Source organism: Camarhynchus parvulus, chromosome 3 (genome assembly GCF_901933205.1).
Source record: "Camarhynchus parvulus chromosome 3, STF_HiC, whole genome shotgun sequence".
In the NCBI taxonomy this organism is placed as follows: domain Eukaryota; kingdom Metazoa; phylum Chordata; class Aves; order Passeriformes; family Thraupidae; genus Camarhynchus; species Camarhynchus parvulus.
Window position 1 is genome coordinate 36,600,732 of NC_044573.1, and position 26,634 is coordinate 36,627,365.

Sequence of the window (26,634 nt, forward strand, 5' to 3'; positions counted from 1 at the left end):
TCCTAATAACTGTGATGTCTTCGTGTCCTTCAGCAGGGTTTCCAAGATGCTAACCACTCAGAGCTTAATAGGCATATAGATTCTCACTAGCCAGCAAAATCAGATGACAAAATAATTTTCTACCAACTTTTTCTTGTGCTTATATTTATCTCAATGTAATTTCCACAATATTTAATGGCATTGCAGTTTTGCTTCTGTTTTTCACAGATGTTTAGTGACTCATCCAGTCATCTTTAAGTCTTGAAACCCTATGCATTGTTTGATTCATCTCCCTTTGCTTATTTAATATTGTTCTCACCAAATCTCTGTATTTTAAAATGTTTTCTACAGTCTTATAAATTGCATCTTTTTTTCTCCCCTTAGAATTTCCTTTTACTGCCTTTTTCATTTCTTGTGGAGATTCAAGCTTACAATAGTAAGGACCAATAAACTTCCCCTTGAGCTAGACTGAAAAAGAAATCCTTGCTTTATGTTACCTGCATAGCTTCTAAGTAAAGCAGACACACATGTGAAGAAGCTATGAGCACTAGTGTTAAATATAATTTATTCCCTAAATATAGTTTAAGGGCACAGAAGAAGTGTCATTAAGAAGAGATAAGATAAAAAGAAGAAAAGTGAATGGCCAAATAGTCCAGAAGAAAAGGTGAATTAATAGGGTGGGCAAAAATTGGCAGCTATATGGTAAAACTAAGGAGGTGGCTTGAGAAAACAGCCAAAGGGAAGAGGCAATCACAGCAAAACAACAGCTGTCTGAAAGCCCCTTTCATATTCCCAGAGAACACACATTGGCTTGAACATCTCTCCAGTCTTAACCATGAAGACCAAAAAGTGGAGAGAACCAAAACATCAGCTACACTGAAACTTTTCCCAGACTGAATCACACTGAATCACATGGTTGTGGCCCTCTGAAGAGTATGGAAGAAGGTGACACTGCCAATTCCGTGCCTTCTTCCTGCAGCCAACAGTCCCTTTTTGACTTTTGCAGCTGTTTCTACTGGTTGGAGTCCACTTCCATCATTCCTTTATTTCTGCTTATTTATCTTAATATTTATTCTCACCTTCATTTCTCTTACTGTACCTACATGAATTTTACATTACATTACATTTTAAATTACATTACATTGTATGGTAAAAACCCAAGGTTTTGGGTTTGAGCTTTTTTAAATTTGTTTGTTAGGTTTTTTTGTGTGTTTTTTTTTTTTTAAATAAAATGTGTAGTGAGTTAAAACAAAACAACAGAAAAAAAAAAGAACAGAATATTTCAGGAGGGGCAAGAATGTAAGAATAAGACATAAAAAAACTTTTGAAAATTAGAGGCAGAAACTCTTACCACAAGTGACCCCTTCAAAGTAGGCATGCTTAACATTATGATGTTAAATGTTTATAGTTTCTTAATAGTCAGTGGTTCAGCTCTTCTAACATAAAGAATCATACCCAAATTACTTCACAGGAAGTTGTAAAGAAACACTTTAAAGGAAAATATTACTTCATTAAATGAAATAGTAAAAACAGTATGACAATTTCTGAGATTTTTTGACTTCTAACCCAAAAGCTATACTTTTCTATCTATAATTATGTGCATGTGTGAGTATGTACACATATGTATTCTGCTTGAATATACATGCATACTAGTCCCTCACATATACAAATATTTATGTTCATATAAAATGCATAACATGAGTTTGTAATGGATAAAATAAACAGTGGCAAAACCATGAGGGAGATATGCAAGCCATCTTGAGTAATATTAAGCCATAAAATGGCATCATTCATCCTGTACTCTATATATATTTTACAAATATATTCCTATAAAAATGTTAAACAGAGTTTTACAAATTTTATTAGCATTATTTTTCATATCCATCTGCCTGTAGACACAGGCTCCTTTAGCAATTGTAGAGGGCCCTGAGGGAGAGGAGTAGTATAATATTTTTTTAAAACCTTTCAAATTATGCAAAGAAGATTTCCAACATATAAAAAGTGTCATAAGCTTAAAGTCTGCTGTGAGCTAAAAGCGTGTGGCAATGGAAATCAAGGGTTCTTCCCTTAGAGCATAAAGTTTCCATTTTCATTCCTTAGATTTGCAAGATATCTCTAATCGGCACCAGTGCTGAACTGTGCCCAGATCTGCCCTTCAACAAATCTAACTTTTAAAAGTGCTTGTGCACGTTCTGAGAAAACAAAACGAGAAAAAAAAAAAGTTTCTCTTCTAAGTTGTACTAAAAAAATGGCACAACTTGATATTCTTTAGAGGTCTGGGGTGTAAATTCACTCCACTTCAGTCCCTCTGGGACAAGAGCAGGGGAGTTGATTAAAGTGGCTACAGATGAACACAACTTGTAAATGATCACATGAATGCATAATACTTTATACAATGTGACACACAAATACACTAAGTGACTTTTCCAGGAGCCAGGCTGGCAGAGCAGACACACAAGGGAAACTGCACACAGTGGTATTTGGGAGAAGCCCCACAGGAAGCATATAGCACAAGCTGAGTTCAAACTTGCCCTCCCACATATAGGCTATCAATACCTCTTATAAATAACACAAACAAAAGCCAGAGTTTTATTTTGTACACATGGAAATGGAAACAAGTGTTTTGGCAATACATTTTGCAACTCTGGCTTTGAAAAAATGAGTTAAGACTGTTAGAGAATGGCAGTTTCTGAGTGATGATTGTCTCGACCTGGAAAATCTCATTTCTCCATGGACAAGGAAAAAACCATTCTAAGTCTAATTCCCAAAGTTACTTTTCTCTAGCCGCTTAGAAGAAATAGTGGTCTTTTAAAATAAGGGGAAAGCCTCATGTGACAGAATTTAAGAATATACAACATGTGCATAAGAGAATTGTCTTTCAATAATATGTGTTTAAACATGATTAACTATGGTAATAATTCACCCTTAAAGAGCAATCAGTTTGATTGTAATAATACTTTACTTTCAGCTGTGATAATTTTATTTCATATAGATATTCAATATCAGTCAGGTGGCTAGATTTGAACTACCATGTAAAGGCATTCACTAGCAGATTGAAAAATTCAGAAAAGTTCACTGATTTATATTGGAAAAAAAGGTCAGAAAAATATTTAGTCAATATAGTCAAATTTACCTGATAAAGCCAAATAATACATGTCCCTTTAAGAAATATATTAAAAAAATTAATGCAAAGCTAAATAAAGATGTACTTGTGCATTTGAATGGCACTATCCTCCCAATATAAAATTTTTATCATAATGAAGTTAAGATGGCAGTAAGTGAAAGCGAAATACAGATCTTTGCACATGTATTAAACTTGATAAACAAGGATCAGAAATGTATATCTAGAGTAATTTTAGTTACTTTTATAAGTACTTGAAGCAAGTTAAGTCAGGACTACTCTTTGCAGGCACAAATCATTGCATTACATTTTGCTTAGATTTGCCAAATTTCTGGGTGTAAGTCTATGTCTCCATGCTGCCAGATCAGCAGTTTGTAAGTGGGAGGCTGAAGCAAGCCAAGATTTCAGTGTTATCTCTTCCAAATTTTTCTGGTGGATTAGCAACCATTTTCTGGCTGCAAACAATACCATACTGTATGTGTCATATTGTTAGTACTATGCCTTAATTTCAGATGGAAAAGTGCCTCTCAAAATAGAGCAGAGAGTGAATTAAAAAAGAGTGTCATCATACCAGAACTGTGAGAAACTAGAAAAGACAGAGGACTATATTTTCAGGTTCCTTGGATATATCACAGCATATGGTCTAGAGAATATTTTATATTTAAAACCTCTCCAAAATACTGAATTGTCATTCATAAGAAGACTCTTCTGTGCTTTTGAATTCTGAGAACTAGAATTTAATCTCATTTTGTCTTTATTGTTGGCATAAAAACACATTTTCCAGTAGTAGCTAAGGTAAGAAATTTATCTAAGAAGTATCTTTTGTTTTCTGATCTCTATTGAAATGGCCAGGAAGCTTCCTACATACAAACTCCAACATTTTGAACTTGGGGGAATTGTATTACTTGGAAGAATTCATTGTACAGAATTTCCATGTTTCTATTAAAATTAAACAGTTTTCCCCATCCAGGATACTTTTCAATTTCAAGATTCAAATGACTACCTTTTTAACCCTGGGGAAGAAGGATTTTAAACCATGAGCATTTTAGTTTTTATTTTCAAACACCAAAATCTACCCCAAGCTCACATAAGTTTTACTGGGAGCCATTCATCATAACCCTGCCATTTTAAAAATATGCAACTCAGGTAATTGTAGGATAATAAGTTATATTTTAGAACATTGTTCTAAAAGGACTATACAGATTTCTAGAACAAACAGGCTCTCTCAACTGCAATTTTATGCTACTTAAAAATATTTAACCTATGAGATAATATGAATTACATGGTACTTTTAATTACCATGCAAAGCAGTAATAATCTTTGAGAAAAATCTTGGTCATGCACCAGTCCTGATTTCTGGAATACCAAAACTGAAATATAAATCTCTTTCTATTCCATGTAATATCACTCCAATTATCCTACTTTCCTCTCAATCTGTACAAACTGATTATCAACTGCTTTTGGCTGCTTTGTGAGAGCTACAGAAAGTGGCCTTAACACACCCATAGCAGCCACATGAAGATCATGCTAAAGTTAGGAAACTCTCCCAGTGCAACAGGAGCAAAGGCTACCCTGAGTTTCATTGTCATAGTCTGTCTGTTGAATAACATCACTTACACAACTCCTTTGGCACCTAGAGAACAAACCCAGCACAGAGGTATCCCATTCTAAAGAAATACTTTTCCCTTACCAACTTTTAGTTTATGTCCAGGCTCCAGTAAGGCTAAAACAAATGCACGAGTTAAAGCACCTTAAATTTGCTCTAAGATTGGACCTTGCTATCTGCACTAAATTCCAGTGTTGCACTGCTTCAGTCTGCAATCAAAGAGTGAAACATCAATCTACTGTGTTATACATTTTTTTAGTTCTACAAATGCTGTAAATGCCTACTATTTTGTAAACAAAATTAGAATAATACATGAACTGGAGGTTGTTTGCTTGAAAGGGGTTTAAATGTCAAATCTATTATAGAGTGCTGCCTAACTGGGACTTAGTATAAAAACAGTGTAACAAAAGAGGGGAAACACTTTCATGAGCTTCATCCAGTACATAAAATTCACTATTATGCTTTCTGCACATTCAGATAGTCATACAATGCATGAGGGGTTGAAATTACTTTTGAATACAATGTGTTTTGAAATAAAATGTTTTTCAGGTGAGGATGTATTTCCACATATGCTATAAAAATACAAGGAAAATTGGTTGACTTAGAAATAATAAACCAGTTCACTGAATCAGTCCATCTTGATGACACTGATGCTATCCAGCAATGAGGTTGATATATGAAAATTTCTTTATCCAGAAAAGTATTCAGGTTCATGCATAAACATAAGCATTTCAATATGAACCAACAAGGCTAAGCATGGGCTAATTATGCATTTTCCTATGCAGCAGAGCAATATTCCTTTCATTGGTGAAGGACCTAGTAAAATAAACAGGAACACCAGAATTTTATGAAAGGAGAGAAACAAAAGAGTGAGCTGCAGGTACCTACAATAAGAGAAATTAGTAAAAGATGTGTGAGTTGGAAGTTACCCTGGAATGAAACACAATGGGTACAGAATGGGTTAAAAACTCTCTTTTAGAATTTCTTGCTCTTATTTATTGTGGAAGACATCAAACTCAGGAGAAGAGCTTTGGCCCTTTAGAGGAAGTGTTCAACTATAGGCAAAATGTGACTGTTCTGTCCTGGGCTTTTGATGATTCTGTGATGGGAAAAGGGTTTAATGTAACATCCCCATAAATCCTGATGAAGTCAGGAGCAGACACAGAGGCCATGAGCAAAACAATACACTAAGTTTTTTTTATTGAACAATATTTTTCATTTGTTTTGATAAAGAAAATATTCTAAATGCTGATAGGATTTTGCATATTTAGCAGGACACCATATTTCCTTTGTAAGAAAATGCAATGTCAAGAAATTGATTCTTCAGATAATTCCTCTTGGCTATATTTTTTACTATGAAAATTCTACTTATCATTAAGTAAGGTAAATATATGATTTGTAAATACTTTTGCCGTGATGAATTCTCTGGTAAAAATTATTTCTGAAATTTTAGAAAAATAAAACCTAGTTTCTCAAGTGGACTTCCATAGCACTTAAAAATGCACAGTATTTAAATACAGAGTTACACCATGTAAATTCAGGACATTGTTAATGATAGTCTATGGAAACTAGTCTATAAATTCATGATTAAGGAAAAACCCAGAGTAAAAGGCACAAATTGAGAGTGGGAAGAATGTATTCTAGTAGAATAATAACTCCCTGTGGACTGGCATGCACACCGAACAAAATTACTTATTTTAATTCTGACATATATTAGACATTCAGTTCTCTTGCTAGTAACTAGTTATGGCCAAAGTATGCAATTCATTATTCATACCATCATAAGAGAAAACCATCACGTCCACTGCAAGGATGCTATGGAATTTCAGACCTGAAATGTGCCCTAGCTTTTAATAACTGCTGACTAGATTTAGCTTGATTCATTAGCGGCCTCAAAACTCCCTATTCAGACAGTATGCCACATAGAAATATGGCTGCTTGCACTTTACTGCTCATCTTTCTATTGAGAATACTAAGAAGATGGCTGTTCTAAAGCAGAATAAAGTTTGAAGCCTTTGTAGAAATACCTGAGCACTGGATATAAAAGTTAAAATAACCCCTCACCTAAATGCATTAATAACACTTTTACATTGTCTTGGTTTAGTATTTTGAGATGGTGGGGTGTTGATTTTTTTTAAACACATTCTCAAGCATATCAGATCTGCGCAAAAATAAAAAAAATCACACTCGATACCCCAGAGGCTAGAATTACTTCCTTCTCAAATAAATAATTAGGCAGATTTACAAAATGCACATTATTTTCCCAAGTGAATGGAAGGGCTCCAAGCGATTAAATACATAATTAGGTTGTTTTTCTAAAATGCTTATTATTTACCTGAGAGTCTCATTGCAGACTCCTGGTAAATACTGTCTCCCTGCTAGCAGTTATTACCCAAAACGCCTCCATAATTTCCAGCCTTCCTCCAGCAGCGATATCAACAGCGGATGTTACTCGAGGACATGGATCATGAAAAGCAAAATCTGGCTTTGCCAGGCAGCCCATTTAATTGACAAGCTGAGCTTCCTTCGTACCTGGCATTGTTCTCTTTCATTTTCCAAACACAGTAGAAGGCAAACAAAACCACTTTTTAGTAGTTTAGTTCATGTTTTAGCTGGCTGGAAATTCTGCAAAAGGCTGTGCCTATGTGTGCTTATGTGCTTGCAAGGCTACAGAGAAAAAAAGAGGAAAAAAAAGCCCCAAGTCCTTACTAGCTGTTTTCTACCAGGTAGGATAACGAAGGGAACGTGGTTTTAATAACCAAGCCTTTGAGCCTCACCCTCCATTTGACACAAGGTTCTCTTTCTCAGGCAGGTGTCTTGGGCCAGGTTATCAGAGCACACCAGCCTTCACTTCCAACTACTCCCATTGCCTCTCTCCAGGGGACACACAAGTCACAGTGCCAGGCATTCAACACATGACTGTGAATATTCCTGCTAGCCAGGTGGGAAAGAAAAAGGTCAGGGAATAAGACCTAGCTGGTTCTCCTATGCAGCTGAGTGACAATACCAAACTCCCTTTTTCTAGTGATCATAGACAAAAAACTGACCCTCAGAAGTGACCCCTTTTCATTACCCTCCAGAGTCAGTTTTCCTTATGCTTTCATCTGCCCAGAGGCCTCACTGCTTTGTGGTCCTTACAGAAGAGATCAAGAGTGACTGGAATCTCAATCAGAACAAAAGAGGGCAGGAGATGGAAGGCATGACAAGGTGATGGAGAGAAAAGAAAGACAAAATGAGAATGAAGAGCAAGAGAAAATGTGGAAAAGAATCCGAGGGCATGCTAGCAATATTTAGGGATCAGCAAATAAGGCAACAGAGATGGCCAGACAACAAAGGGAATGGCAGTGAAGGACAGAATAGAAAATATATTTTACTTCCCAGAAACCAAGAAATAAATAAATCATGAAAAGAAATAATGTAGAATTGAGAGAGGCATATTCTTAGGGAAAAATAAAGAAAGGGAACAAATAGAGGAAGAAATCAGAACAACTAAGCAGGAGAATTTCAATGGGAAGATCTTTGTCACTGTACTTCCCAGTTGTGTAATTTGTCTGGTTTTAACACCTTCAGCTAAGCTATTTACGTTTTACACACAGCTATACATATACGTTTTATACAGATATTATATGAATACCCAGTCACAAGCAAATATCTTAAATGGGGGTGAGAACTTCTTCACATTTCCAGTTTGGTATTAATGCAGTAAAACTCTGTCATGGATATTTTGGTTATTTCTGTAAATCCTAACAGTAAAAGCATTCCTGAAGCACTGGTATCTCATGTATCTCATGCAGTGTTAGCCACAAAGCTGAAGGTGGAGTAGCTGAGGTGTGCACCAAGTGGCAAGAACTGCACACTTTGACAGGTCATTGCTTTTATAACAGTACCTCATTTTTTATGAGGTTTAAAAAGAGACATCTAGGGCAAAGGGTAACAGAGAAGAGAAGAAAACAGGTACTGACTGACAGGCAGGTAGTGTGCTTGCAGTCACATACTAGGATGCTGATAGATGGTCTCAGTTTCAAATATGACTGTTTCCTAACATTCTAATCTCTGGTACAAACAAATAGATTGTAGGATGCATCTTCAGTCCAGGCCCGCTCAAGACACTTAAAGCTTAACATTCCACACATTACGTAATCTTATGAATGTGGTTGTATTACAGCTCATTTTTTACTCTGTAAATTTATCCATGAGCATTTGCAGTGAACAAGGTACGCAAAGGCATTAACAGGAAAAGTGTGAATATTGAAACTTAAATTGTTAGTGAAGGACATGACTAACAAGGGTCTGTCAAGTTTCACTTCCACAGGTGTTTCAGAAATGGGAAAGTCTTGTAAGAATTTCATTCATCCTTATTTAAACAATGTATAAGCAAAATATACGTTTCATTGTCATTCTCAAATGTTATCTCGTGTCCCTTTATTCCTGCCTTGGCTATGAATCAGACTGAATGGTGTACTAGGAAAGTCCTTTCTTAGAAGGTGTCCCTGACTCTGTCCAACTGTGCTCAACAGAATCACCATACTCTGCAAACTCCAGTGTTAGTTTCCTTACAGATATTTATATTTTTTTTTTAATGCAGTAAATATAGGGATATTAAATTGTTCTGGCAAATCCCATTGTCCTATTAGTTTCACTGAAATAATGAGGCTACATTGGTTTTAAAATGGGAAAATGAAACATAAAAATTTCTAACTAGTCCAAATTTATCAGGCATCAAAGCAAAAAAGCTAACTGCAAGCATCCTAGTAATTCATTTGTAAGAGCACATTAAAACTTACCATCTGATTAACCACAAATGTTTTTTATCTTAAAGAATCTAGAATTATTTCCAAATAAGACTACTCTGTTATCATATGGTGGCAAGTTTCCATAAGCAACAGATAATTATAGTTAATAATTTCCATGCTCATAAGAAGGGAAGGAAACAAGGCTACCAAATGACACTAGGTGACATGATGGCTTTTTTAATGTGAAAAAGGATTCCCCATAGGCCAGGATAAGAATATTGTTATTGCATGCAGACATTTCATTCATCAACAATTCCATTCACCATTATATTGGACTGTATTTGACTCAGATATAAAATCAAAACCTCTTTCCTCAATTACACACCTTTTCTCCTTTCCCCTATTTATTTGTTGTCTTGAAATACATTTCTGGGGAGACAGAATTTATTGAGAAGCAGTTTGAACCATGTTACTTTTTCTAACCCTCACTTGCATCTACATTGTGCAATCATTTCACACATCTGCTATATGAAGAACAAATCTGATTTAAGAGATTTAATAAGACCTTGCATCAATAAATTATAACAGATTGGTGATTAGTAGTATTATTTATATGCAATATTTTTGTATCTCTTATAATGCTGATGTCTGCTTCACAGGGATTAATTATTTTCATAATTTTGTCTAAGTAGTAATATAGAAAATGTCAAAAAGAAAATTAGATTTTCATTTCCCAGACACAGAAATTTAATTAAAGCCAACTCCTTGTTGAAGGGGAATGTCTTGAGCTGGTTCTGTGATATGGCAGCAGCTCTACATGCTGCCATGTGGGAGACCAAGGCTCAGAAAGTGACTCGGGGAATATTAATCACTAGGCTTTGGAGACTAAACACATGCTGCATGTGCCACAGTTGGTCCCAGCAGGTTATTTATGGAGTATATAGGTTAGCAGACAGCAATGATTTCTTATAAAGGCTGCTGCTTGCACAGCCCACCTCAGGGATGGCGTTATACTGAAAGAAACTCTCTGCTTGCATAAAAACTGATCCATTAGGAAATCTCTAATTATCCAAACATGAAAGGTCAGCTTCCCCTCATGCTGCATGAGTGTAAGATAAAGACCTCAAAGAAATTCTGGCTGTAAAAATCAACATCTTCTTCAGTCTCTTGGACATTTTTAGGACAAACATATTTCCAGTCTGTGCAAGAACAGTCCACATATAAACTGATAAACTACTGTCATGGAAAGCTAAATTCCTAGCTTTATGAGAGAAACTGGAGGCATTATTTACTCATTTTACCTACCCTCACCCTTTAGATCTTTCTTGTTTCATGCTTGAATAGTCACCAACACTTCTTTATCCCCAGCCTCTTTGGTCTCTTGGTTCCTTCCCTTCATGACTCCTCTTTACACTATTCCCTATATTATTATTCCTTCCTTCTGTTCATCTCAATTGTTCCCATCTTTCACCCAGACTTCCTCATGAACATTAACTGCCTATGGACTAAAATGGGAGCACTGAGCAAGACCATTCAGGATTTGGAACACCATCCATGGACAACTCAGTGCAGTCCTGCTTGAAAATGCATCTGCAGCCATGAATGAACACAAAAGTTCCTTTTGCAGAAGCTGGCCCTTCTTTCTGAAAAAATATATTTTCCTGGAGAAAATAGGCATTAAGGAAGTACAGTCAAAATCATTGCACTTGCTCTAACAGCACCTACATCAGATGAATTAGAAAATAGCTTGAGTTAAAAATCCATCCAAGAAGTTCAGTGTAAATTGATGACTAATAAAACTGTATGACTTCATTTTACTGTTCATGTATGTGATGATTTTTCTCAATCAGCTGGCAACTTAAAAGTGACTTATCAACCAATTACCCACATCAACTAATCATTGTAAGATATACAAGTATGGGCTGAAGTGCTTTCAGTCAGAACAAATATCTTGCATTTCCTAAGACAAAGTCACAGCTTTCACTGACTCCAGCTGAGACAAAAATTCACCTCTGTTTCAGCTGGACACAGAAATGGTGAAAGACAGAGAGACCCCTCTGCACGCACTTCTGCCACTGCTCCAGTATGTTTGTTTTATGTTGACACAGGCCAGCCCATTTCACAGGACAAGAAGTGTGCTTTGAAAGTTCATTTCTAGTTCCTTTTAAAGTCAATTAATTTCCATGCAGGACTTTTGCATTATCTCTTGTCCTTCATTATTGCTAACCAGATTAAGCCTATGTCCACTGTCATCTCTATGCAATTTAAAAATGAAATACATTGCAATAGACGGACTAGTGAGAGATAAGGGAGAAAAACACCTATGGGTAAGACATCTCTTGCAGGATTTAATTATGGTCACTCATATTTCTGTAAGTATCCCATTGTATGATTTCACTGTAGTTGTTCCAGAAAAGAATCCAATGCCTGCTTCAAATATACCATGGGATCAAGCTCTGCTTGTTTTGTAGATTTGAAGGCTGTTTAGATAAGAAGTTGGCAATCTGTAGCTACAGAAACAGCACAAAGACTTGAGGGAACAAACCTCAGATGTCACTGCTTGAACTTCAGTCAACAGTGAAAATGGAAATGAAAGAGCTGCTGTGACTTCTAACTATGTCCTTTGAGCTAGTCTCATGAGCTTGTGCTAGTAAAGGAACACAAAAAAGCACTTGATACACCGTTAGTTCATGTTTATTTTATGACCACAGTGAGAGGAGAATGCAGAAGACCATAAAAAACATTTTCAGGAAGCTACTTCAGGAAACTTCTGCAAATTCAATTAATCCTTGAGAATAAAAATCTGGTTAATCTATAGGTTTTTGGCTCCCTTCTCTGTCAAAGTCTGCTTCTGTATGCTCAGATATTTCATACCAACAAGAAATTACAAAAAGTTCACTGCTGCCAAGAATTTACCAGCTCCTAAATATTAAGCTTGAAGAGTACTTTGCATTAATTCCTAAATCCGCAAATGTGTGTGTTTTAATCCCTTTTATTTTATTCCTCTAATAATCACTCCCATTTCCCAAATTTTGTGATTTCCTAAGGTATCTCAAATATGTTTAAGCGGTGTTATTGGAGAACATAGACTTCAGAAACTGTTGACATACTGAGGCTTCACATCAGGAAAACTCTTATTTCTTGTACCTCTTCTTGTAACTGGCTCTCTTTAGGCCTCACCAAGCTATGTATGTGTCTACATTACATTCCTAAGAAGGTTCTGTTCCAGAACACTGACCTTCACTTTAAACCCCCTTGCATACTTGCACCTTCTGAAATTGCTTGGAGCTTTTGTCCATAACAGAAAAGACTCAAACACACTATTTGGTAAGATCAAATCACAGTTTTCCTCCTCCCTTCTACTTGCAAACTTTGCTTAAGCTGTTCATTCTCCCCTTTTCTACAAGGGTACTAGGATTTTGAAAGATGATTCAGAGATTCATGACTGCATTGACATACTGTTATTATACAAATAGCATGTAATGTGGATAAAAAATTTAATTTAACCCTAGAAGCTTTCCTTCAGTGGAATGTGGTTCTTGGGGCAATTTATTATACTTTAAAGCTTTAGTCCTTTTTATTAGCAATTCCATACACAAATTAGGGTAATTCCTCGTATTTATTTATATATCTGTGGTAAAATCAGATTACTTCCAGATAAAACAGTGTTTTATGGTCATCAGGAGAACTGCATCTTTTATCTGGATTCCTCTAAAATACATCATGCATATGATTACTCATAAGAAATAAAGTGATACAAAGATGTTTTTGCAAAGTGCCTACAGCAGCATAAAACCTTGCCTTTCCTAGGTATCACCAACTTTTCTACTACCAAAGAGCTGTGGAAGTCTATTTTACATTGGGGACCAAGATTCATAATGCTCTAAATGCTATTTCAAAAGTGCAACTGTGTTCATAGAAAAGAATGTGTTTAAAAGAGGTAATACATTGTATATTTGTATACAACTCCTTCTTTGAGGTAATGCTATAAGATTCTTTGCCCTGCACAGTAACTAAATAACCATAAATGATCTTTCATGCATATGCAAATCCATCCCTCTAAAGACCTTATTAATTATTTCAAAGATACTTGGAGGTCACCACTCATGGAAATTTCTATGCATGAAGCCTCATTAATACAAGACACCACACAGAGAGATGGGATAGATTTTTGTTGCTATTTAACAAGGGCAGAGAGCATAATCTGTAACATTTACTTTTTTATTTTAATGACCAACGGAATTTGGCCAGCTCCTCTGCACTTCTGCAAGTGCTTCCTCCAAGCTGCTGCAGTGGGTGTGAGTGGTGGGGCTGCTGCCACACTCCTGTGAACAGCTAATCCTATCAATGCACTGCTACTGTGCTCAGAGCTCAGCTCCTCCAGGCTGGCTCTTCTCAGCTGGAGTTCTGCTGCCTGGCACTCGATTAGGAGCTGAACACTAAGGAATTAATGTTCTTCTTCTAAAAATCACAGCAATGACACATTTTGTTTTGGAACAAAGTGAAGCTATGGCACTATTGAGGTGATATATCATAGCTCATCAGCTCAGATGATAGCTTTGTTTTAAAACCTTCTTATCTCCTGCTTAATTAGGCCCCATAACAGAAATCAAAGCAAAGCAAGGATTTAACCACACAAAATACCTGAATGCAATGAAAAAAAATGCATCCTCTGGCACATGTGTGCCAGGAAGCAAGAAATTAAACCTACTTGAGAAGCCCTGTTTATCTGAAATCCCTAGATCGTTTCCAGCTCAAGTTATCATACACTTGTGATGATAACACTGATCTCGTCTGTCACAGTGACCCTTTGCTGTAGCAGCTGCTGTTTATTTTTATTCTGTTGTGTGTATGGTGCTTTCACCTCTAGGTTGATCCAATAAAAGATATAAAAAACTTGCTATGTTGGTACATTCCCTTGATAAAAATCAGGAACAGTGAGTCAAATGTTAATGGAAACTGCAGGCTATGTTCATTATGTTATCTCTATTTTTGAAAAACACTACAATGAACAGAACTAATTGGAAGTGCCAACTATTTAACTATGCTTAATTACAAAATCAAAACCTCCTGTAGAATTTGAGGGCAATGTGTGCACATATGCCTTGAAGAAATGTGCCAGTTTTTAAGTAAAACTACCCTTACATGAAAATGATCAAATAACTTTTAAAAAGCCAAACCTCAAACTTCAAGACATCACAAACACTATTTCAGCATTAGTCTGTGGTGTTTAAAAATACATGTTTAAATGCAGACTTTTTTGAGCTCTCTGTGCAGCCTGGTCAGCTACCATAACATAAATCTCATCAGAGTGAATATGACTTTGTTTTGTATTCCTTTTAGAAGAAGGTTCAAACAAACCTCTATCTTTTCAATAAAGCTCAGACCTGTTTTTTTTTTTTGTATTTTGAGTCATTTTCTATTAGATATAACATGTATTAAACCCACATTGCCAGAATAAGAAAGGTCTTTTCTTGGCATGCCCCATGGTGTTCATTCCTGTCAAGGAGAATTCATTTGAGGCTTCATTGAGGTAATTAGAAAAAGCTGTGTCAAATAGTGCTTTATCACACCCACATGTAAATACAAACTGCAAATTGCAGTTGCAAAATGAAGATTGTGGACCTTAGACTGTAAAAATGCCATCTTATGCTATTCAGTAGAAGTATCATGTTAAGTGGAAAAGAAAATCATGTGACACTGTTGTGAAAGTTTCTTAAGTGAATTAATTGATGAGAGCTGCTGCATCTATAGCTATGAAGGAGGCTAAAACCCCTTGGGTCTAACAGTAGGAAGAGGTTGGCAATGCAGGCATGCCTCCTTCTCACAGATGTGATGAAACAGTCTCATGACTTTCTCAAAGAATAAAAAATAATCATTAGTTCCTAACTCAAGTACAACTTAATACTAGAGACAACCAAATGACCTGTATATCAGAAAGTTAGGTTCAGACAGCTGCAGAAATGAACTGTGAAGTTACAACAGCTCTGCTTAGATTCTTCATTCTGCAAAGAACCCCAAAAGAGAATACTTCCAAGTGCATTTTTTGCTTTATGCAAAGCTGTTAACATAACAGAGACAGCTGACGTAGCAACCAATGAGAGAGAGAAAAAATATTGCAATTGTATTACTATTCTGCTATTAAAACAGCTTTAAAGTATAGTATTTTAAAAACAACTTTCCATTTTGGGGAGTTCTGAAACTTTAGGATTAGCAATATTTTAGTCTTGCCATATATAGCTATTATAACACTTGGAGTACAACACAGCTGAGGCTAGACTGGCAGCAATAGCTTCTTTCCCATTTCCTCAGCTGAACTCTATCTCACTTGAACAGCAGAAGTACACCATCCTTTGTGCATCCTCTACAGCATGCCTTTCTTGAGCCAAACCCATGCCTTCCTCTCCACTCCAAAACTAAAATTGCAACCCTGAGCATCACAGCACCATCTTTTCGTGTATTCTCCTCATCCCTACTCTGCTTCCACTGTTCAATTCCCATAATGTTCAACTTCAGCAAACAGAAAAGAGAAAAAGACTGCCTAGAAACTGCCAGTCAGGGGTAAAAACTTCTGAAAACTTTTTAGTCTCCTCTCTGAGAAAATAGAACTTCTGAACTGAGCAACTGGAGTTGAAAATATATGGAAAAATCCTAATACAAGTTTAGTGCAGCATGACTAGCAATGGGTTTACAGACAGAAGAGGCAGAAGGGTCATTAGTTTGACATATCAGCCTGAACTGGAGGAAGCTCTCTGACACCAGCCACAGCAGCAAGGAGGCCCACAAGCGAGGAGAAAGATGAGCTGCCTGCTGCACCACTGGCATAACTGATTAACCTAAGGAGCTAACAGAAGAAAATGGAAGAAATCAATAAAACAGGGGAAAAAGGAAGGATTCTACTCAAGCAGCTTATTAATTTGTGTGGGAACAGCAAATGGATTAACTTCTAGAGAAGCAAGGAAGGAGGCTGAGAGTACAGATTGACCCCACAGTACTATGCTAATGTAAAGGTCAAGGAAAGAACACTGGCTATAAAGTTCCTGTTCAGTTTCTCATGACAAGTTTTCCTACAAAACATTAGAAATTATTTTGTGTAGGACGACATCAGTGTGTAAATGCAGTAGCTATTTAGGGGGAAGTAAAATAAGACCTGGCAACACAGCACATAAACAGCAATTCTAGTGAAATGTAAAGAACTATTGCTTGCTTGTTCTTGAAGCAATTAAAAAATAAATAATTTTAAATATTTCTTACTACTGTACTTTCAATATCATCAAGGCATGTTTTCAGATTAAACAGATGCCACTCTACTAAGAACTTTTGTCAATTTTTCTCCCATCTAGTGGGGTTTGAAACTTATTTATCAGCCATTCAGGTAACCAGGCAAACCTATCTTCTATGCAGCTTCTGTAAAATATGCTGTAAAATTATTCTCATACAATGATACAGCACTTAAGACAAACATATATGCTCCCATTTTAATGTAACACCAAGAAAAAAGAATGCTCTGTATAGAATATACTTCTTCATAGCAAAATTTTTGACAGTTTTGCAGTCCACATGCCAGTATAATTGAATCAATTCTCAAAACAAATCTTCTATATTCTATTTAACTCTTTGTTCAGTTAAGTCAAACCTTGTTTGCTACTCAAGTAAAACACGTAACTACATTTCATTCAAAGAGGTGATAATTAGCAATAATAACTTCACCAAAAGGAAGAGCATTTAAAATTCCTGTTGCACTCCTTTTTCATTAGTACTTGAAGACAGACAAGAAAGTTAATAATTTACTTAATTTGAAATTGAAAATGTGGAGGTCAAGGTGTTTTGTTTTGTTTTTTTTTTAACCAGAGTGTAATGCTATCATCTGCTTGTACTTCATGATTATAAAATACTAATGTGAAGAAAGTAAACATTTGATTTTAAAAGAAATGCCCTTTAAAATCCAGTTAATTCTCCAGTTCACATGCTTAGCAAAATCCACTTCAATATTCAAATATTTTCTCCAACAAATTAAACAACTCCTATGAACACAGAATAATTCCACCGATTTACACAAAACTAATAGGTGTTTAAAAAAATATTATCCTGAAATCAAAAATCACATTAAAAAAAATCAATTATAAAAACATCACCAGAAACATACCTACACAGGGGAGGGAATAGCCAAGCTCTGGGTCATGGACGAACTGGCGGTCATTGAGCATGGTCACACAGTACAGATGGAAGCAGTCCAGGCAAATGACATGGCGATGCACACATTGGAACACAAGCACAGGACTCCTGTTAAAGACAGAGCAGAGAGAGTGATGAACAAGGACTGGACTGAACTCCACAGAAAGATCAATTTCAAACTTCTAATTTAATAGTAATTTTCAAATCACAGTACACAGGATTATTATATACATAAAAACAGAATCTACCCTGGCATATTGCAGCACTTTTAAAAAGAGATGGTTTCTAAAATGGATCAGATATGAAGAAATGGAAGTAAAGTGTTACTGAAAGTTGAAACTTCACTGAAAACTGAAACCTAAACCAGGAAAAGTCCTTTAGTAACAGATATCCTTTATATGAGGTGAAGAAGGATCATATATGGTAAAACATCAAATGGTGATAGGTAGGATAAAATAGGTATGTGATCATCTAGGAAAACTAGAGATTTTGTGAAAACCACCATGTGCCTTCAGCCTCTCAAGGCAGTCATTTGAACTCTGAAACCAAGGCATTCTCTTAGTACTAATGAGTAAAGTAATTTAGCTTCTGGTGAAGGCTGTGTGATTCAATTTGGAAGTGAAACATCTAAACTTAAGTGCTGGGCATAAATATGGTGAGAAATTCCATATGGTAAGTGAGATATACCTGCTATGGTCGATACACTTAGTGGAGGCTGGAGCTGATCAGCCTCCAGGTACCTGCAGCAAGCTGAGATGAATCATCAATTTGTCTCTATCGCCTGTATGGGCAAAGCCTCCACGGACCATTCCAGGAGTGCAGGCACCCATCACACGCAGAGACTAAATATGGCTGTCCCAAGCCTGATAGAATGCTGCTTGTGGAGATGCAGAGAGGAAATACTTGAAATAAGTGCGGACAAAGAGTTTTACTCCTGAGGTGGCCTGCACTCAGAGACTCCCCAGTGATAGCCACAGCAAGGAGAGCCAGAGATTTCCAAAAACCCATCCAGGACCAGCACACTGAAGGTGAAAGAAAAATTGAGCAACACAGAAAATATTACACACACATGAAATGTGCCTTCACTGCAGGGACGTGCTGATCAAACCTAATGGTTTTGCTCTAATATAGGGTAATCTCTGCTAACTCCTGATGGACATAACACAACTGTCTGTTCCAAAGTAAAGTGTGCTATATGTTATTTCTTATCTTTCAGAGCTATTACCAACCTCAAGTCTCAACATGGCAAAAAATAAAGAGAGATGTGTTAAATTGAACACAACCGTGAGATTCCCATTCAAATGTTGAATTACTTTATTCCTTTAATTTGCTTGTAAGTGAACACAGGCAGAAATTCACCCCAAATTTCAATTTTTTAGTTACTAGTAAGAAGTATAATTATTTTTAAAAATAAAAGTATGAATTCTCACACATTTATGGTACTCCAGGAGACAAGTATTGAAATACAAAATGAAATACAGCAGGACTTTTGATAAAATCATTAGGGTTAGAAATATTGCTACATTTTCTCAAAAACCTGAGATGATGCTTTGAAAATCCCCTGAAACAGTAAAACACAAAGACTTCAGTGTGGGAATACAGCTTCAAAACGTAATCAGCAATTTCACATACTGTATACAAGCATTTAATCTTCCACGAAAATATGTTTTAATATTGTACATACTATAGAATTCATGGCAGTGTGTTAGTACCTCCAAAAATATAATCTCTGTGTTTTAAGGATTTTCTTGAATAAAGCAGCTTAAAACTGAATTAAATAAAACCTCCCCATTACTAATCCTTATTAGTTGCCCGCTTGCTGTTCTGAATGTACCAAATAATAATTTTAAAAAAACAGCTGCAAGGCAAAATGAGTTTAGATCTGGACAGTCCCCAAGTCATTATGGAGAAGTAGAGAAGCAGTTGCCTTGTCCCTACAGTGCAAAAGTCCATGTGGTCACCAGTCAAATGTAACCTTCAGAAAAACTAGAAACACTTTAGAAAAAACTCTAACATTTCTTCATAAATTGTGGATTTAATAAAATTTGGCTATAGTTTTAATGGATATCTCACTTTAAGGGTTAATTGCTCTTTTTTATTACTTCAGTGTCTGAGTATCTTTTCTAGTTTCATGGGAAGCTCCCTGTTTCTAAATTCACACCTCTCTGACCTTCACTTCAAAGACAAAATACATGTGTGTGGTGAGATGCATAAGAGAAGGCTGTCAAAAGTGGAGTATCTTAAAGCCTGGCCAGAAATGAAAATAATGTTACTAATATAATATTTCCACCTAAACTTGTATGAAATCAATAGTAACAGCACTTCATTATGCAAATGAACTACTATGATCAGTTTCTGCCATAAATTATTTTGTGATAATTGATTTTGCTTCTTAATATATCACAACTGTCTAAAATGAAAACTAAAGTCTCCAGAAGGGGCATAGCCATACATGTACGTATTTAAACTTCATCTTTATTTATCTTAAATTTATCTTAAATAAATAAAGTGCATCTTTATTTTATCTTAAAAAATGCTATCTTTTAACACCATCAGACTCCAAGCAATGCGTACAAGATAGATATAAATCTGGCTTCTGACTGTGTCAGAAAAAACAAGCTTAGCTCTCACAGCTCTCACACTGCCCGCTGATTTTTCAGCCCAGGCTATCTGTGTCATAAGGCTTTGAGAAACTCAATCTGTATGCAAGGCAGATTGATCCAAATTCATTTGGCATTGGAGCAATTGCTGCAGTCCAACATTTGCAGATTTTGTATCAAAAGAATGCAATTCTAGTTTAAAAGGGGCATAAAAGTCTTGTTCCTGAGATCAGTAAAGATGAAGATGTAGAGATTATGATCACAATGCCCAGGTGAAGTTAGTGAATACTCATTTAGGATACATCAAGAGTTATTGATAGAAGCCTTGCTTGTACCAAACACAATTTATTTTATAAAGGAGTATTATGAAAGTAAAAAAAAATGCCACAGTGTAACAAGATCCCTTCCTCACTCTAACACAACAGGCTAGTAATGTAAATCTGACATATATTTTAGAAAGTGTTTCATAGGTTCCATTTACATAATGTGTTTGGTTGAATTAGAGGCTTCATGAGAATAATACATAAGAAAAATGTTTCTCACAGCAAGGGATAAATTGGTCCTTTTTGTTCACCAATTAGGAATGTAACCACTTTTAAAAATTGAAAATCCAACATTACAATGCATCACTGGAAATTTCCATAATAAGTAACTCACTCCTGTGCTTGGATTCCTTTTCATTAGAATTTTATCAGTGTGCATTGACTTAAATGAAAAAGAAAGGGGACCTTAAATCTTTCTGCTTCATGCTAGTACTGTTGGATAACTGTGGCCCAGCAACAGCAGGGGTGGAAGTGATTTCTGGTCCATAAACCCTTTCCTCCTTCCCTCCAGAGCAGTAAGGTACAGATAATTCTCAGACTACCACAGGATACTGGCTAAAGAAAGATACAAAGACTTAATCTTGTTTAGATAAGAAGCATCCTGAGAAATTGATTGTTCTAGTACACCCTAAAAATCTCATGATGGTTATTATTGTATAGAGATTGAGTCCAATGGCTGTGAGGGGCTACTTAGCATAAGGAATTATTTGTAGACATAACAGTAGATCAGTTGATATATCTTGCAATGCCTACTGGAAAATATATGGGGCAATTTCTCTCTTACTTGGTCCTTACTCTTAATGTTTTGAAAAAAGCTAGGCGGAATAAAGGTTAAACAGGAACCACATATATGAGACCATTATTTTTTAGATAATGTGAGTAGCCACAGTCTGAAGCACTTTAGGGCAAGGAATACATCTAAGCCTGTAGAAATATGTGAAAATCATGTTGGACAAATCTGTGAAACTGCCTTGAGGTCATTTCTAGGTGACAGTTGGATTTTTCTCACCTTAATCTCAAAATCTTAACCAAATAATAACAAAGAACCCTAGCAGATGTCTATAAGGCTGCCTTGATGGGATTACAGTCAGCAAAGCAAAAATAGCCATGTGGAGTTCCTTTCTCTGCAGTAAATATGAATGCACACAGCTATATCAGAGTCTTTAACCCCACCTATGAGTACTATATTTATCATTAAACACTTCTGTATTTCTAGCACATTTTTCCACTTTGTCAATCTTCCTGTACTTCAAAAACCTTACTATATAAGCACTGTGAAATAAATTAATTTCTGAATGGATTTCCATTTCATTCTAAAGGAGATCTATTTTAGGTTTCAGGTCAGCACCATGCACGAAAAGATGAATCACTCAAAAAAATGTGTTAGGGAAAAAAATAAAAATATAAACTTGTTATATTTATAAACTTGTTATAAAAATATAAACTGACACTACAGGCACTCTCCTGCTTCATAAACAATCAAAAGAAAAACAGAAATGTTATCCCTGAGCAGCAGTCAATCCATTTTGGTTCCATCCTTGTAACAGAACAAAATTAAAATGCCTAAATAAGCCAAATTATTCATCCATTATGTGGCTTCCTCATAGAACTGTATGTAGGAGAATACAGTCTTCTAATTCCTACAATGCTGGTGATACTTTTGGCTTTCCTGTCTATCACACACATTCCACACTCTTATGCAAAACTATTGAAAGACTTGCCTGTTTATGACACTTAAAGTGCATGGTTTTCTTACCATGAAAATACTTCCAGGTACTTTCTATTTGAATATGTTATTAAAATATATTAGAATGATGCTAATATTTCTATAAAATATAAATATAGAAAGTATAGAAAAAATTGCCACAGTCATTTGTGGTTTAGAATTTATACAGTTTGGAGGAAAGTAGAGTAGCAAATCCTGCTTTCTAATGAGCAATATGCTATTATGGATTAGTAAAACCAGTGACATATCAATTACAGGCAACTTGTGAGTAACAATCCAGGTCCCAAATATTTGGGTAGGCATTTGAAATGGGTATAAAGACCTTACCTGAGAAAAGAAAAAGTACTAAGAAAGTAATATCAGATATAACTTTGCAGTTATGAATCCATCCTTCATGGACTTTTATAACCAAAAAATTACATCCCTACGCTTCCTTTCCTAAGGGATAAAAATATGTCTTTAGATAGGGTGTTCTAATTAAAAAACCCAGTACAGATAAATATAGTATTACCAGCAAACTAAAATATTAAATCCCTTAAAACAATAACAACAAAACCCTGTTTTTTTGTCTTTGATCACTTGCCACAGAATGCATCAAAGGTCATGAAATGAAGGTTATGAACACCATGAGACAACACTGTGCAATCTTAAATTTTCTGGTTGTGCTTCTGTATATAAATGTATTCTGACCCACAGCTGTTAACTTAAAGAAGCACTGGCAAGTGAAATCTGACCTATTTTCTCCTCTGTTACATGTTTTCCTCTAAAATGTGCTTTCATGTTTCTTATTTCTATTGGAAAGCAGCGCCAAGAGGCTAGAACCCAGAAACAGCCTGACTGTGCTAAACCAGAATATAAGAAGAGAAAACAGGCATGCTTAAACTTAGTGCTCATGATGGCAAGTACTCCTTTCAGCACTGTTCCTGTTAACTGTGCTGTTAAGGGTTTTCTCAGGGTATGGAAATGACACACATTATTGCCCGTAAAGTCTCTGCTCTCTCTGGCAGGCAACAGCATCTGCTGCCTGCAGACATGGGCAAGGGGATTCTTTGTTCATGCACTGGTACATTCAAATTAGTACTTGGTACTACGTGTTTGCTCTGCCTGCTTGCTCAGACATGCCTTGTGTGAGCTCTGTGTTCAGGCACAATAACCACCCTTGCCACTAGTGGCTGAATCTTATGATATCAAGGAGTAGAAGGTGATCAGGCTGGAGAAGAAACATCCTGTAATCCATCAGATTCAGTTCACAGTGGTCCTCTGTGCAGCAAATAACCAACAAATCAGACGTGCTTTGAAAGGAGATGGGTAGAACCTGCTCCTTTTCCTCCGTCTGTGCTTGTAAAACCTCACTAATGCTCCACTGGAGAGAAAAGGAAAATACCTTGGTGACAGAAGGAAATGACAACAAAAGTGAACAAAGGCAGCAGCCCATAAACTACCCTAACCCAAACCCTGGTTTGCTTGCTGGTTACCCTTTGTAGCTTGCTGAGCTCCAGCTTGCTGTGGACTGATTCCTTCATACTGACATTTTGGCATGCAATGACCTCCCAAACCTGTGCCACTTTTACTCTTGGCTTTTGCCACCAAAGGGTGGCAAATGCTTCTTTCACCCCTCCCTAGATTTAAGCCAGGTCACAGCAGACTTTCCTCTCCTCTGAGGCAGAACCCAGCCCTTAGCAGCACAAGCAAAACTGCTCATCTCTGACAGTCCACTGCAGTCACACACTCCTGATAGCCCAAGAAGCCTTCCTTTTACAGACTCATAACCTTCTGACTAGAGACACACAGTAAGAAATCAGTATTGTTTGTTTTTCAGGGGAAAAAACCCATCAAGGTAACCAGTGAAGTCGGGAAAATGATGGGATAGCACAATAAGAGGAAGAACCATTTTCACCTGTACCATTTTCAGCCCCAAACAATCCTTCAGTAATTAAGGGTGAACAAATGAAAAAAGTCAAAATGCCTTTATACCCTAATGGCATTTTGTTGTCCTGATTGGTCTCACTGGGCCTACTGAGGTCCTGTTGATTCCTTTCAAGAATTTAAACCTTATATAGTAATCTTATTTTAGTTTTACTCTTGACATTTATGCTAGTAAAATTAATATTGTCAGAAAATGTTCTTATTCCACTGGAACGCAACTGTCTACGCTGTTAAATTGTTAGAATGGGACCTGGCATGGTTTTTAGGCTTGTCAAATAGAAAAGTCCCTAACAGTTCTTGGGCACAGTCCAGGGGTTACTGTGTGCTGTCTTCAACAGGCAGCAGCAGTGTGCATGTGGACACTCAGGTTTAAAAACTAAGAGTCCTGTAATACAGATTTACGACAACTGAGCTTTAGTTTGGGACTCTTTTCTTATTATATCTTACCAAATTTTTTTTTTCTTATTTTCTGTTCCCAGAATCAAGTCTTTTGAGATAGCCTGTAAAAATCAATGTTTCTGTAAACACATTATACAGAAGAATGTTTCTAACACAAAAGAGAAGACACAATCATGAGCTCTTTTTGCCTTCTTGGGGATGCTTAAATCCCTGGAAAAGGTACAGGAGGAAAAGAATATTGGATATTATCTTAAGGGATGCTATCATATTATACTTTTCATTCCCTGCGACTCCAGGAGGGAATAGAACTTTTGGATAAAGCATGTCTCCACTGCGTAAATTTCAGTTACTCTCTTCCAGTTAGCTTTGAAAATACACCCTGGTGCATGAACTTTAGGACTTTATTTTTTAACATATAGAAGAAAAAAAAGACTGGAAAACAAAGGAAGGTAGAGAAGCAGAGAAGAGGGGAGAGGAAAGAAAGATGGAAGAAGGAACAGAAGGTAGAAGGGATACATTAAGTGCATTTGCTCTTAGAGAATTATCTTTCACCACCTTAAAATTATGTTTTATGCTTTTTCTCATCTTTCTTTTCAAATAAGGATATTCAATTTATATGTTGATCCAAACAATAACTTGAGGGTGCTTGCCATTAAATGAGTTAAATTATTATCTTATGAAAAACCACCCTGAAGCTATTGTTACAACAAGACATTTCTTTATAGAAATCCCATTTTTTTAGCTCCTCACTGTTTTTAAAATATACAGATAATATTTTATCCTTTCCTCCTCAAGGCAAATACCTCAGCATAAATGTCTAGATGCAGTTATCTGAGAACACCTTTCTACATCAGCACCTACACTCAAAGGAAAGAACAAGCCTTGGGCTAGCAAGTCTCACAGAAGGCATTCTGACTTGGCAGATTTTAAGTGCTCAAAGCAGTCAATTATCTTTAGTAATCTGAAGAAAATAGTTTGCAACATCCAGCAGAAAATTGTACTAGTAGTAAAAATGGCTTAATTATATCATATTCATATTGCGAATTTCTATTTCTGATTTTATTACAGCCCTGTGTCACAACTCTAGAATTTAAATGCCCAACATGCACTCAAATCTATGCTTAAATTTAATTTCCCTCCTCCTTCTTCCCTACATGCCAACTTCCAGCACTTAAAAGAGTAAATGGAATCAACTTTCCAACTAGAAAAAAAAACAATGAACACCACCACCATCACACCCTCCCCATCCAAATTAAGTTGTAAACTCAAACAAATTATTTTAAAGTTTGGGAAGTGGAATTTCTGAATTTTTAACTGGGACAATAAAAATATGCAGAAAATTTTCAAGATGTATAGTTATTGAACCCAATTCAAAAGAAGATTCTGGAAGCTCAAATAATTTTAGGTGCCTGTTTTCTATTTAATCTCCACATTCATTTTCATTACTTTTATACTTCTGATTGAAGGCTGTCTGTCTGGTCATCTTTCAAGGCATGTATCTAAGTATGAGGTCTCAGGTAATGTACTGCTCTTTGCACAGGAGTACAAATCCTGTACAAAGGATCTTTGCCTACCTGACCTAATAATCTGTGTAACTCTAAGGAAGACTGACATCAGTCTAAATAGAACTTTGCATTCCCATCGGAATACCAGATCTCGATACCCAAACAATGTGCAGAGTACAGTGAAAGTCAATAACAAATAGACTCATGAGATTTATCCCTCTCCTACACTTACTGAATATTGCAGGAATGGAAGAAAGGGAATTCACAATACTGCTTTATAATGTCATCTCTGAAAATCATGTTGAAGCTGTTTGTGATGTTAACAAGAACTGACTTATGACAGAAGACACACTGTAGGAAAAAAATTGTGGCCATTCCCTCTGTTAAGCAGAACAGGTTTTCAGGTAATGAAATTATGATACACTATTCATATAAATATCACAGAACTTATATGAAGACTCTTACTGGAAAATGATAGTGCCTGAAAGGGCATGTATCTCAGGGATCTCACTAAAACTCCACTGTTGTCCAGCTTTCCCTT

General features: G+C 36.1%; 1 protein-coding gene across 1 annotated transcript in view; it reads right to left on the reverse strand.

Annotated features, from left to right (window-relative positions):
* The window catches only part of PRKN (parkin RBR E3 ubiquitin protein ligase), a 674,960-nt gene that overhangs the window by 249,765 nt on the left and 398,561 nt on the right, over positions 1-26,634 (reverse strand). Inside the window, exon 7 of the mRNA XM_030945351.1 lies at positions 17,586-17,722. Within this exon, the coding sequence (XP_030801211.1) occupies positions 17,586-17,722 (137 nt within the window). The remainder of the gene's footprint in view (positions 1-17,585; positions 17,723-26,634) is intronic.